Source organism: Protopterus annectens, chromosome 9.part0 (assembly GCF_019279795.1).
Source record: "Protopterus annectens isolate FY-2018-M chromosome 9.part0, PAN1.0, whole genome shotgun sequence".
In the NCBI taxonomy this organism is placed as follows: Eukaryota; Metazoa; Chordata; order Ceratodontiformes; family Protopteridae; genus Protopterus; species Protopterus annectens.
Window position 1 is genome coordinate 1938860694 of NC_056743.1, and position 12044 is coordinate 1938872737.

The 12044-nt window shown below is 40.8% G+C and overlaps 1 protein-coding gene across 1 annotated transcript in view; it reads right to left on the reverse strand.

The window, feature by feature from the left end:
- The window catches only part of ATG4D (autophagy related 4D cysteine peptidase), a 444330-nt gene extending 438938 nt beyond the window's left edge, over positions 1–5392 (reverse strand). Inside the window, exons 1-2 of the mRNA XM_044084746.1 lie at positions 5305–5392; positions 3356–3674 (exon numbers count right to left, since the gene is read on the reverse strand). Coding sequence (XP_043940681.1) covers positions 3356–3575 — 220 coding nt within the window. The 5' untranslated portion in view covers positions 3576–3674; positions 5305–5392. The remainder of the gene's footprint in view (positions 1–3355; positions 3675–5304) is intronic.
- Between the last annotated feature and the right edge of the window lie 6652 nt (positions 5393–12044).

A 12044-nucleotide genomic window follows, 5' to 3' on the forward strand; every position in this document is an offset into this window, starting at 1 on the left:
GCAAGACATGGCAAAAATAACACAAAACTTGACATTTCAACCCATTTGTTAGCTGAACACCTCCAGGCTAACTTCCTGCATGTTTACTTAGTACACGAGAAGGTGATCAAAATCAAGCCAGTAATAAAAATTAATAAATACATAACTTAACTGGAGGCAAGTAAACAAAAACTGTTTAAGATTTTCCAACATTTTTTACAATACCAGTATTAAAAACAAATACAGTCATCCTACAGTCAATGGCAAAATGTGAAAACCACCTGAGCTATCCTGCCCAAGTGCAGGCCATCAGACTTGGCCTCCTCTCGCATTACAGCCTGCAACTTCGTCGGTCTGTGCTGCTACGACTGCAGCACAGGATAAGGACATGGATGTACAGCAGCACCTTTGTCAGTCTATGCTACTACGGCTGTAGCGCAGGATAAGGACATGGATGTACAGCAGCACCTTCGTCAGTCTATGCTACTACGGCTGTAGCGCAGGATAAGGACATGGATGTACATCGGCACCTTCATCAGTCTGTGCTGCTGTGACTGTAGCACAGGATAAGGACATGGATGTACAGCAGCACCTTCGTCAGTCTATGCTACTATGGCTATAGCACAGGGTAAGGACATGGATGTACAGCGGCACCTTCGTCAGTCTGTGCTGCTATGACTGTAGCGCAGGATAAGGACAAGGATGTACAGCAGCACCTTCATCAGTGTGTGCTGCTACGACTGTAGCGCAGGATAAGGACATGGATGAACAGCAGCACCTTCGTCAGTCTATGCTACTACGGCTGTAGCGCAGGATAAGGATGTACAGCAGCACCTTCATCAGTCTGTGCTGCTACGACTGTAGCACAGGATAAGGACAAGGATGTACAGCAGCACCTTCGACAGTCTGTGCTGCTACAGCTGTTGCGCAGGATAAGGACAAGGATGTACAGCAGCACCTTCATCAGTCTGTGCTGCTACGACTGTAGCACAGGATAAGGACAAGGATGTACAGCAGCACCTTCGACAGTCTGTGCTGCTACAGCTGTTGCGCAGGATAAGGACAAGGATGTACAGCAGTACCTTCGTCAGTCTGTGATACTATGGCTGTAGCGCAGGATAAGGACATGGATGTACAGCGGCACCTTCATCAGTCTGTGCTGCTATGACTGTAGCGCAGGATAAGGACATGGATGTACAGCAACACCTTTGTCAGTCTGTGCTGCTACGGCTGTAGCACAGGATAAGGACATGGACGTACAGCAGCACCTTCATCAGTCTGTGCTGCTACGACTGTAGCGCAGGATAAGGACAAGGATGTACAGCAGCACCTTCGTCAGTCTGTGCTGCTGTGCAGGATAAGGACAAGGATTACAGCAGCACCTTCATCAGTCTGTGCTGCTACAACTGTAGCGCAGGATAAGGACATGGATGTAGAGCAGCACCTTCGTCAGTCTGTGCTTCTACGACTGTAGCGCAGGATAAGGACATGGATGTACAGCAGCACCTTCGTCAGTCTGTGCTGCTACAACTGTAGTGCAGGATAAGGACATGGATGTACAGCAACACCTTTGTCAGTCTGTGCTGCTATGGCTGTTGCACAGGACAAGGACATGGATGTACAGCAGCACCTTCGTCAGTCTGTGCTGCTACGGTTGTAGTGCAAGACAAGGACATGTATGTACAGCAGCACCTTCGTCAGTCTGTGCTGCTACGGCTGTAGTGCAGGATAAGGACATGCATGTACACAAGCTAGAAAAAGGTTAAACCACACCTTTCCAGCAAAGACACTTTACAGAACAGCTAATGTTGGAAGATTTGTGAATACACTCCTTCTCTACACCCCAACTTTTTAATAAATGACACAGGGGCACAATGATTGGTACTACTGTTTTATCTCTGACAAACAGGTCTGAGCCTGCCCTTCAGTTGACGTCCTTCTATAACCCATTAAATTATACTCATCATTCATTTTTAGTATAGTGCTTCAAATCCATCTACAAGGAATATATGAACTAAAAACAACATTAATGCATTTAACATGCAAGTTAACCATTTATAAAGTTAAACTACACACAATCTACTTGGAGAATTCAGATAACCTCTCCTAAACAAATGTAAATGACCTCTTCAGACAGGATTCAGTGTCACTTGTCCTAATCAAGGAACATAGCAGACTCCACAAACCTGCAGCCAAGCAGGGCCAGAATTGGTGGCAAAGAGGGATAAAAAGCACTGACTAGAACTCAGCTGGCCTAAGTTTAATGTGCAGCTTAGATACTAGAGGAGCTTAGGCAGGGATGGGAGTGAATGGCTGATGATGACTCACCAATGGGGGGATGACCAGCTGCACAACTGACCCTAGACAAGTGAGGTATGCCCTACAGCTAAGCATTCCTGGATGTATTACTTGGGCCCCATATAAGCTAGAGAGGAGGTTCCAGTGCGTCAGTAAAGCACACTGGTGGCCTATCTTCATCACATTATTCAGAGAAGCTACTAGATGCTGCAGCAGCAGAGGGTCCCTCACATAAAAGACTGCCAGGCATCAGACCTTCACCTCGGAAAGAGAATAAATGGGCTAAGTCTCTTGTTCAGCCAGAGAACAGAAGAGCAGTAGGGCTCTCGACAATAATAAAACACTGGAGCTTGCATAACTGTACATCCAGAATAGTGACTGACATGCTACACAAGGTCCAGCGTTCTTTGTTCCACATGCTACACAAAGTTGTGTTCTTCGTTCCACTTCCTATAAACTTAGTTAATGGTATTAATTTCTCACCTTAGGGAAACACTGTGACCAAAAGCAGCCAGAGTGGAAACCTGAAACAGGCCAGACTCCAGTTAAGACTCTCTCTGAAAAATTAATGGCAGGATCATCTGGAGGAAACAACCCACGGCAAACCATATGAGTATAATACTAGAATGACTTTCCAAGAGAATCCTATAATCCATTGTGTCCAAAAGCTGCTGAAAGGTAAAGCAAGACCAGTAAAGAATATAACATATCATCCACTGCCACGAAAATGTTACTACCATCCTAACAAGGGCAATCTCACCACTTTGTTCCATTTGAAAACAAGATTGAAACGGGTCCAAAAGGCCATGATGTGACAATTAAAAATATAGCTGTTCATAAAAGTCTCATAAACCTCCTCCATAAATGAGAAGATGGATAAAGTCAGAAGTGTCAGTTATTTATATTTTTAGTAGCAGATTCCTCAACTAAGCCCATTTTCAGCAGAGCATGTGGGAAACATTCCATTGTTAAAAAGAGTACTTACCAATTATATGAAATTACAGTGTTACTTTAATCCAAGGCATTGGCAGAAAGAACTTGGGTGCATGCTTCTTTAACCACCAAAGCTAACGCTTACCATATTTGACATTATTCCAAGCAGAAATCAGTTTGCTTTTGAAACGGTCCACTTCATCATACTCGCTCTGCTCCAGAGCCTCTGTCCCATTTCTTTGTCCATTATAACGGTTTTCCCGATTACCAACTTGGGTGGTAAAGAATCTCTTGCTATCAGTTTTGATTACATCTTCCTCATTTACCACAGGGTACAACAAGGAACTTGGTGATACCGAATTCATATTCCAGTGTTAAACAACATCCAAGTGACAATCGAGTGTGACATCTGGATGATTTTTGTCATTCCTGTGATCTGTATTCATTCTCATTGCCAGACTGATCTACATAAAAAAAGAATAAATTAAGCTTTTCATAAAAATAGCCATTCTCAAAGGTATTCACTACAATAAGATCACTCAATTTTCAAGAAGGGGTTGACACTACTAAACATTTATACACCACAAAATGGCAAGATAAAAATAAAAGGAAAATATGACTGTTTCAATCTAGTATTCACATTTCACAATCAGTTTTGAAATGTAACTATTTTAAAATATTAAAAATGAGTTAAGGTAATTAAGCTTCTTGAAGGTTATTAAGTCATAAGCTTGACAATCGGTAACCTAAAGCCAGTCAAAAGAAATTACCTTTATGATCCTCAATTAGCTCAGCCACTTGAAATGCACACCCTCAACAAATCCTGATTCTTTATACCCTCAGCGTGCTTGAATCCTCTCTATTACAAGTGGAGGTCTCTTTAATAAGCCCTCATTCAATTACAAAAATGTTACTTTCCCCCATTGCCAAATTCAGAAGTAGTCAATATGACATGAAGGCATACAACTTTCAAGTGCCCTTGATTATATACATCTCAAAGCTTTAAGGCAAGAGCAAGAAATCTGAGCAAAAATAATGGGGAAAAAGGTCTAAAATCAGGGACAAATTGTTATTATTGCTCTTATAAACTTAGAAAATTACTAGAATAGAATGCATATTCTTAATATTGCTCCTATAAACTTAGAAAATTGCTAGAATAGAATGCATGTTCTTAACATGACCTGTGAAGTTCAAAACTCTCATTATTCAGTGATTTCAATCCTGAACGACTTGCCTGAAAACAACACATTTTATTAGGAATAGGCCAACAATGTGGACAGTTGAATGGTATGCACGATTTTCAAGAACAGCCCTAATTTTGCTCAAAAACCCATTTTGTTTCTTCCACACGTAATGGTTGTACTAAACCACCGTTTCTCAAACAATCAGCAAACATAGCTGCAGATTTCTTCTGCCTTAAAAACATAATATGGAATATCATTTTATTCTGGTTACTAAGCCGATACTCAAAAACATGAGAACTGTTCCAGAGTTGGAACCCCTGTCCCCAGTTCTGGAAGTAATTGGTTAAAAAGCAAGATGGGAAGCATTCACACTTGGGCTAAACAGTCAAACTTCCCCTGCAGCATGAGCTTCACACGTTAAGTGCGTCTACAGGCTAATCAGCTATGTCAGGACACCTAGCTACCCAGTTCTCACTATATCCACCTGCTAATACCGTACCCCTACGGTGGGAATGTGATGTTACCAACACCAGTGGTTTCCTTCTACTTCAAGCTGAAGACGAACCCATCAAACTTTCAGGATTTAACAACTACAGTACTGACACTTTTAAAGTAATATTAGGGTCTGTCACACTATGAAAAACGTATGTGCCTCTAATACTACTCAGGAAGTAGCACACTTATACACATACAGCCTAGGTCCTGCGAGAAGATTATTTTTAGCGTTAGAACACAGCCAAAAAAGCATCCATGTATGTATATACGGATGTCACTGACACCAGTGTCATGACCGTTCGTGCGAAAACTGTACTTAGGCACGACCGATACATGTAATCTATGCTCGTTAAGGAGTACTTGTAATCAAAATGTAAATGATAAAACAATGTTTACTTGTAAGTAAAATACTTACAGAATATATGCACGTCCTCAGTCTGATTGCAATGGTTCCTATAGGAGCGTCATTACATCAGGCGCATGAGTGACGCAATTACGGAAGTGGCATTGGTTAGGAAAACCAGGGTTAATCTGGGTCAGGTTTTTGGGCGTTACTGTAGCCTAGTACACAACACGGAAGGGCGGTAGCAAGGCACACCCAAAACCCGCCCACTATCCAACGCCCAGTGACGTCTAAGAATATTTATGTAGGTCCTTACCGACTTCATGAATATTCAAGAGGTATTCGGCACATCGTTACAGGCTAACATACCTCTCAAGTGTACCTCATTACGAGGAAAGTACCTCATTTACAGTCTTAAAAACTTCATGTTTCTCAGTGTTCCACGTTGAAAGACTGTCACGCATTCAGTGTTAGGAATTTGTTAAGTGAAATTCATCATCATCATCTTCTTTCGGCTGATCCTGCAAGGGGTGGTCACAGCAGATCACCTGTTTCCATTTCTTCCTGTCCTCTGCATCTTGCTCTTTCACACCAACCACCTGCATGTCCTCTCTCACCACATCCATAAACCTTATCTTAGGCCTTCCTCTTTTCCTGTTACCTGGCAGCTTCATCTTTCGCATCTTTTTCCCAATATACTCTGCATCCCTCCTCAGCGCATGTCCAAACCAACGTAATCTTGCCTCTCTGGCTTTGTCTCCAAACCTTCCAACCTGGGCTGACCCTCTAATATACTTATTCCTAATCCTGTCCATCCTCGTCACACCCAGTGCAAATCTTAACATCTTCAACTCTTCCATGTCAAGCTCTGACTCCTGCCTTTTTGTCAATGCCACTGTCTCCAACCCATATAACATAGCTGGTCTCACTACCCTCTTGTAGACCTTCCCTTTCACTCTTACTGGTACTCGTCTGTCACAAATCAGTCCTGACACTCTTCTCCACCCACTCCATCCTGCCTGTACTCTCTTCTTCACCCCTCTTCCACGCTCACCATTACTCGGAACTGTTGATCCCAAGTATTTAAACTCATCCACTTTCGCCACCACTACTCCCTGCATCCTCACCATTCCTCTATCCTCCCTCTCATTCACACACATATATTCTGTCTTAGTCCTGCTGATCTTCATTCCTCTTCTCTCTAGTGCATATCTCCACCTCTCCAGGGTCTCCTCCACCTGTTCTCTACTCTCACTACAGATCACAATATCATCTGCAAACATCATAGCCCACGGGGACTCCTGTCTGATCTTGTCTGTCAACCTGTCCATCACCATTGCAAATAAGAAAGGGCTCAGAGCTGATCCTTGATGTAATCCCACCTCCACCTTAAACGCATCCGTCATTCCCACCGCAGACCTCACCGTTGTCACACTACCCTCGTACATATCCTGTACCACTCTTACATACTTCTCTGACACTCCCGACTTCCTCATACAATACCACAACTCCTCTCTAGGCACCCTGTCATATGCTTTCTCTAAGTCCACAAAGACACAATGCAACTCCTTCTGACCTTCTCTGTACTTCTCCATCAACACTCTCAGAGCAAACACCGCATCTGTAGTGCTCTTTCCTGGCATGAAACCATACTGCTGATCACTAATCATCACCTCCCTTCTTAACCTAACTTCCACTACTCTTTCCCATAACTTCATGCTGTGACTGATCAATTTAATCCCTCTGTAGTTACTACAGCTCTGCACATCACCCTTATGCTTAAAAACTGGTACCAAAACACTTTTTCTCCATTCCTCAGGCATCCTCTCACTTTCCAAGATTTCATTAAACAATCTAATTAAAAACTCCACTGCCATTTCACCTAAATACCTCCATGCTTCCACAGGTATGTCATCTGGACTAACAGCCTTTCCATTCTTCATCCTCTTCATAGCTATCCTTACTTCCTCCTTGGTAATCCACTGCACTTCATGATTCACTATCTGCACATCATCCAACCTTCTCTCCCTCTCATTCTCTTCATTCATCAACCCTCAAAGTACTCTTTCCATCTACTCAACACACTCTCTGTGCAATTAATAGACAAAAAAATTTAAATGTTATGTGAAAGCAGTGGCACCTATAAAAGTTACAGTTCTGAAGCACAGCGTGTTAATGTTTATTTAATGTTTGAACAAACAAATGCTGCATAGAATTGTATGGTGTTATCAATTTTTTTTCCATTGTTCACGTTTAGTCTTGTACTGGAATTGCTATATTATTATTGTTGTTATTATTTATTATTGTTGTTGTTATACACAACAACAGAAATCAACTCACTGTTATCAAACCCAAAACCTCAGCAGGAGAAGCCATATTTTCATGTACCATATCTAAACTTTGGAACGATCTTCCACCCTCTATAACTACTCTACCTTCCAGCAGCCTTTTCACGACTGCACTCAAATTCCACTTAAATTTGCACTGGCTTTGTCCTTGTTCTAATGCAGACTAACACACCCACCCTTACCCCTCCCCCACCTAAAGTCTTAACCCAACTATAATACCGCCACTATTAACCACAGTCAGAATTAGCTAGTTGTCTTTACATACTTTAAAATCGTCTCTGACAACTTTGTTACTAATATTATAAACAACAAGAAACTATCTTAACTTGCAACATTTACTGTATGTACTGTTGATAATCAATATCTTGTTATTGTATTAAAGCCAACAACCTGTAATGTTGTTTACTATTGTTGCAACTTTGTATCTCTATTTATCATGTACATGATGTGGAGCTTTTCTCCCTGGCATCCGCTGAAAAAGGACCTGCGTCCAGTCGGAATTTCCTGGTAAACAAATGTAAATAAGTTATTATTTATACACGCGCGCACACAGACACACACACACACACACACACACACACACACACACACACACACACACACACACACACACACGTGCATGTCGGTCCCCCCACCCATGATTGTATTTTAATCAGCGGTTAGTGAGACTAAATTAAAACAAGTCACTGTAAGTAGCACTAAAGTTACTTGTCTTACTTTATATATTTATTGAGCTGTATTATTTTTAGATATGTATTATTTGCTCTGTTTCAACAGCTGTGTTTTCCTAGTGTAAACAACATGGAGACCTTTTTTCAGTTTATTTCTCATGACGTCTTAATATGTGCTACAACCCAAAGTCATTGAAAATATTAGGGATTTGAGAAGGAAATTTTTAAAAAAGTATTAGCTCTCTGAAGGCAACTCATGACCTTAAGCTGGCATCTGAAGCCAAGAACAATTACAGATCTTTCTAGAGACATGTTAGTAAACTAAGAAAGAGCTCCAAACAATGTACCAAACCCATTAAATGGCCAAACCTGAATGGACCTGGTGCACAATGCCATTACAGAAGCAAATACATTTAGTGTAAATTTCACTCTTGAGACAACTATCCAAAGCCCTAGGATCCCCATATCTCTTAGCCTCCACCTTCATCACCTAAAGGACATATATTGAAAGTCCTGTCCAAGACTGAGACCACTTTCTGCTTAGAAACAAATAAAATATTGGACTGATTATGGTATAGTACTAAACTTGTTCTGGTGTAAGATTTCCATAAGCTATTTAACTTGAGCCTGGCTACAAGCCAAGTCCTAAAAGTATGGAGTACAGTACTAGTGATGTCACTCGATAAAGATGGCCTGCTACTGACCCTGGAAACTAATGACCCATCAACCTGATAAGCTTCATTCATAAGACCACAGAACACATTATAAAAGATTTGATTGATGTGGACATTAAACATCTTGTCAGGCTAGCTCTGCAGCAATTTGGTTTTGTAAAAGGTGGATCCTCTCTAATGCAACGGGTAAACTTTAAAAATAAAAAGTTATGCAAGCAGTTGAAAATGGTCACACTGTACACTCAGCCCTCCTTTATTTGGCCAAGGCATTTGACATCATCCCCCATGCTAGCATAAACGATAAACTAAATGTGTTACAAATAGACTCCTGTGAGATAAGGTGGTAGTAAATTGGCTAAAAGATAGAACTCACATGCTGTGGGTGGCAGGGCCAGCATCACAGGACATGAAAGTGACTGGTAGTATCCAGCTGGTCTCAGCGCAGGGACCATTTTGGTTCAGTATTTATTTGATCTACAGACTAAAAACCAAGAGTTGTGCCTAACCAAGTTTGTAGATGACTACAGACTGGGAGTCATTGTCAAATTCCCTCTCTGACACAGAATCCCTCCAACAAGAACTTATATTTGTAAATGCCTAATGTATTTAAAATGGGTTTAACTTAAATGTTAAAAATGCAACATTGTCATATTTGGTAGACAAACCATCTCCCAAGCACACAGCACTGACAATACTTCACTTCAAAATAAAAATGTAGTTACAGACCTGAGAACCTGAGTTTTTAATTCCCTCTGCTGTAATCACCATTTAGCAGCTGTTCCCAGGAAATGCTTCTGCTTGGAACAGCTGCTCACTATGGGAATGGAATATGTTCCACATCTAAGATATCATTGTCCCCTTGTATTCATCACTAATTAGACCCATTATAGCATGGAAAGCCCTCTTTGGAGTGTATCTCACTAAATATATCAAACAGTTGAAAATATCACAGCAGTTCCTAGCAAACAGGATCACATGCTTAAAATTTCTAAGCTAACAGTTAATTCTTAAAGCACTGTCCCTCTTTTCTGTGTCTTATACACTCTGCAGAAGACCCCGTATGCCTATCCTTCTCAGCAATTAGGGGCACAGTAGTTTTCTACTTTCCCAAATCAAAAACTCCTACAAATAGCAGAACAATGGATCTCAGCAGATCAGTAAAGGTCAGATTTGTTGTTCACTGTCTCCCTCACTTTGGAATATACTCCCCCTGAAGATAAAGCACTATATTCCTTCAAATGGGACCTGGATTATGGAATGGACAGTCATAAATTTACCCTGGGTTTGGCTGGCCTAGCCTTCCTTGAGAGGGGACTTGCAAGCTGTAATGGTCACAAGAATCAGCAGCATTGAACTTCCTCTGATTCTTATGTTTTCATGAAACATTTTCCTTGGTGTTTACCATGCTTTACCTGTGTACCATGCTGGAGATGTTTCTTCTGTAGCAGAGTATCATTTTCAGTCAGTACATTTTCTAACCTAGCAATAATGAGTGGCAGTGTGTGCATTATAGGTGAAATAAAGGGCTAGGGTGTTATGATGCCTAGTGCCACAGTTATTGTGTATTACCAGACCTTGCAAGGTCCGTTATTTCACTTCATATAATAGTTAATACATACGTGTTCTCTGATAGGATGTTACTGTACCCACTATAATTTAGGATAAAAATTACATTTAGATTTAAGGAAGGGACTAGGTCATTTTTGTTGTTTTTCTTTTTAAACAAACTTTGTTGCTAATTTTTCTTTCCTCACTTTACAGTTTCTCTTTGCGGTAGCCATGCATAGTACCTATTAATGATCTGTCATTGATTAGCTGCATTTAAAACAGTAAGTACCAGCCCCTTGTTATTTTACAATCAGGCTGTCTAATCCAGTACTGACAGTTACAAAATACACCTTAATTTCAAACATAACTAATAGCATTTCACTACAGACGTGAACAGACCTCCAATTCTAATTATCTTTCACACCAGCAAAACCTATTTAGTGAGTTAACTGAAAAAAGAAACCAGAAACAAGAGAAAAGTGAAAAAAAATGGCTTAACAAATAAGTAGAGGTAATATTACCGTGCAAATCTTTAAAGCAATTAGACATTTATAAGTGCTAGAACAGTCAAAATGAGCACTTGCAGCATAACTTAGTTGGCCTAAAATGTACCCTCCCTCCTTAGAAAACTAATTTGTTGAGTCCTGTTTTTTAAATCCGTGTGTGGCTAATTAATACACACTGGATAAGCTTTCCATCAGAATAACCAGAGCATCCGCTGAATATTTCTCAACATATGTTTTCTTCCCATCCTTATTCCGCTGAATATTTCCCAACATATGTTTCCTTCCCATCCTTATCCCGCTGAATATTTGCCAACATATGTTTCCTTCCCATCCTTATCCCGCTGAATATTTTCCAACATATGTTTCCTTCCTGTCCTCATCCCGCTGAATATTTCCCAACATATGTTTCCTTCCCATGCTTATCCCACTGACTACTTCCCAACATGTTTCCTTCCCATCCTTATCCCGCTGAATATTTCCCAACATATGTTTCCTTCCCGTCCTTATCCCGCTGAATATTTCCCAACATATGTTTCCTTCCCATCCTTATCACGCTGAATATTTCCCCACATATGTTGCCTTCCCGTCCTTATCCCGCTGAATATTTCCCAACATATGTTTCCTTCCCGTCCTTATCCCGCTGAATATTTCCCAACATATGTTTCCTTCCTGTCCTCATCCCACTGAATATTTCCCAATATATGTTTCCTTCCCATCCTTATCCCACTGAATATTTCCCAACATATGTTTCCTTTCAGTCCTTATTTCCTTTACTGTCTGAATAACCTGTCTCTTCATATGACTTTCTTTTTGTTTCCAACACCTTGTAATTGCATTTTTTTTTGCAGCCAAAATTATAATTTCTAACAGTCCAGTGTTTCTCACAGAACATTTTCCTAAATTTCTCCACAGTCTCAGGAAGTAGTTAATTTCCAGTACTTCTCCTGTCTCCCAACTGCTGTTGCTTTGATTAATTCTACTCTTTCTCTGAATCCCAGTAGCATGAGGTACCACTAAAAATTATACACCCAGTCTGTCATCATCTCTTCCTCATATCTCCAGTAG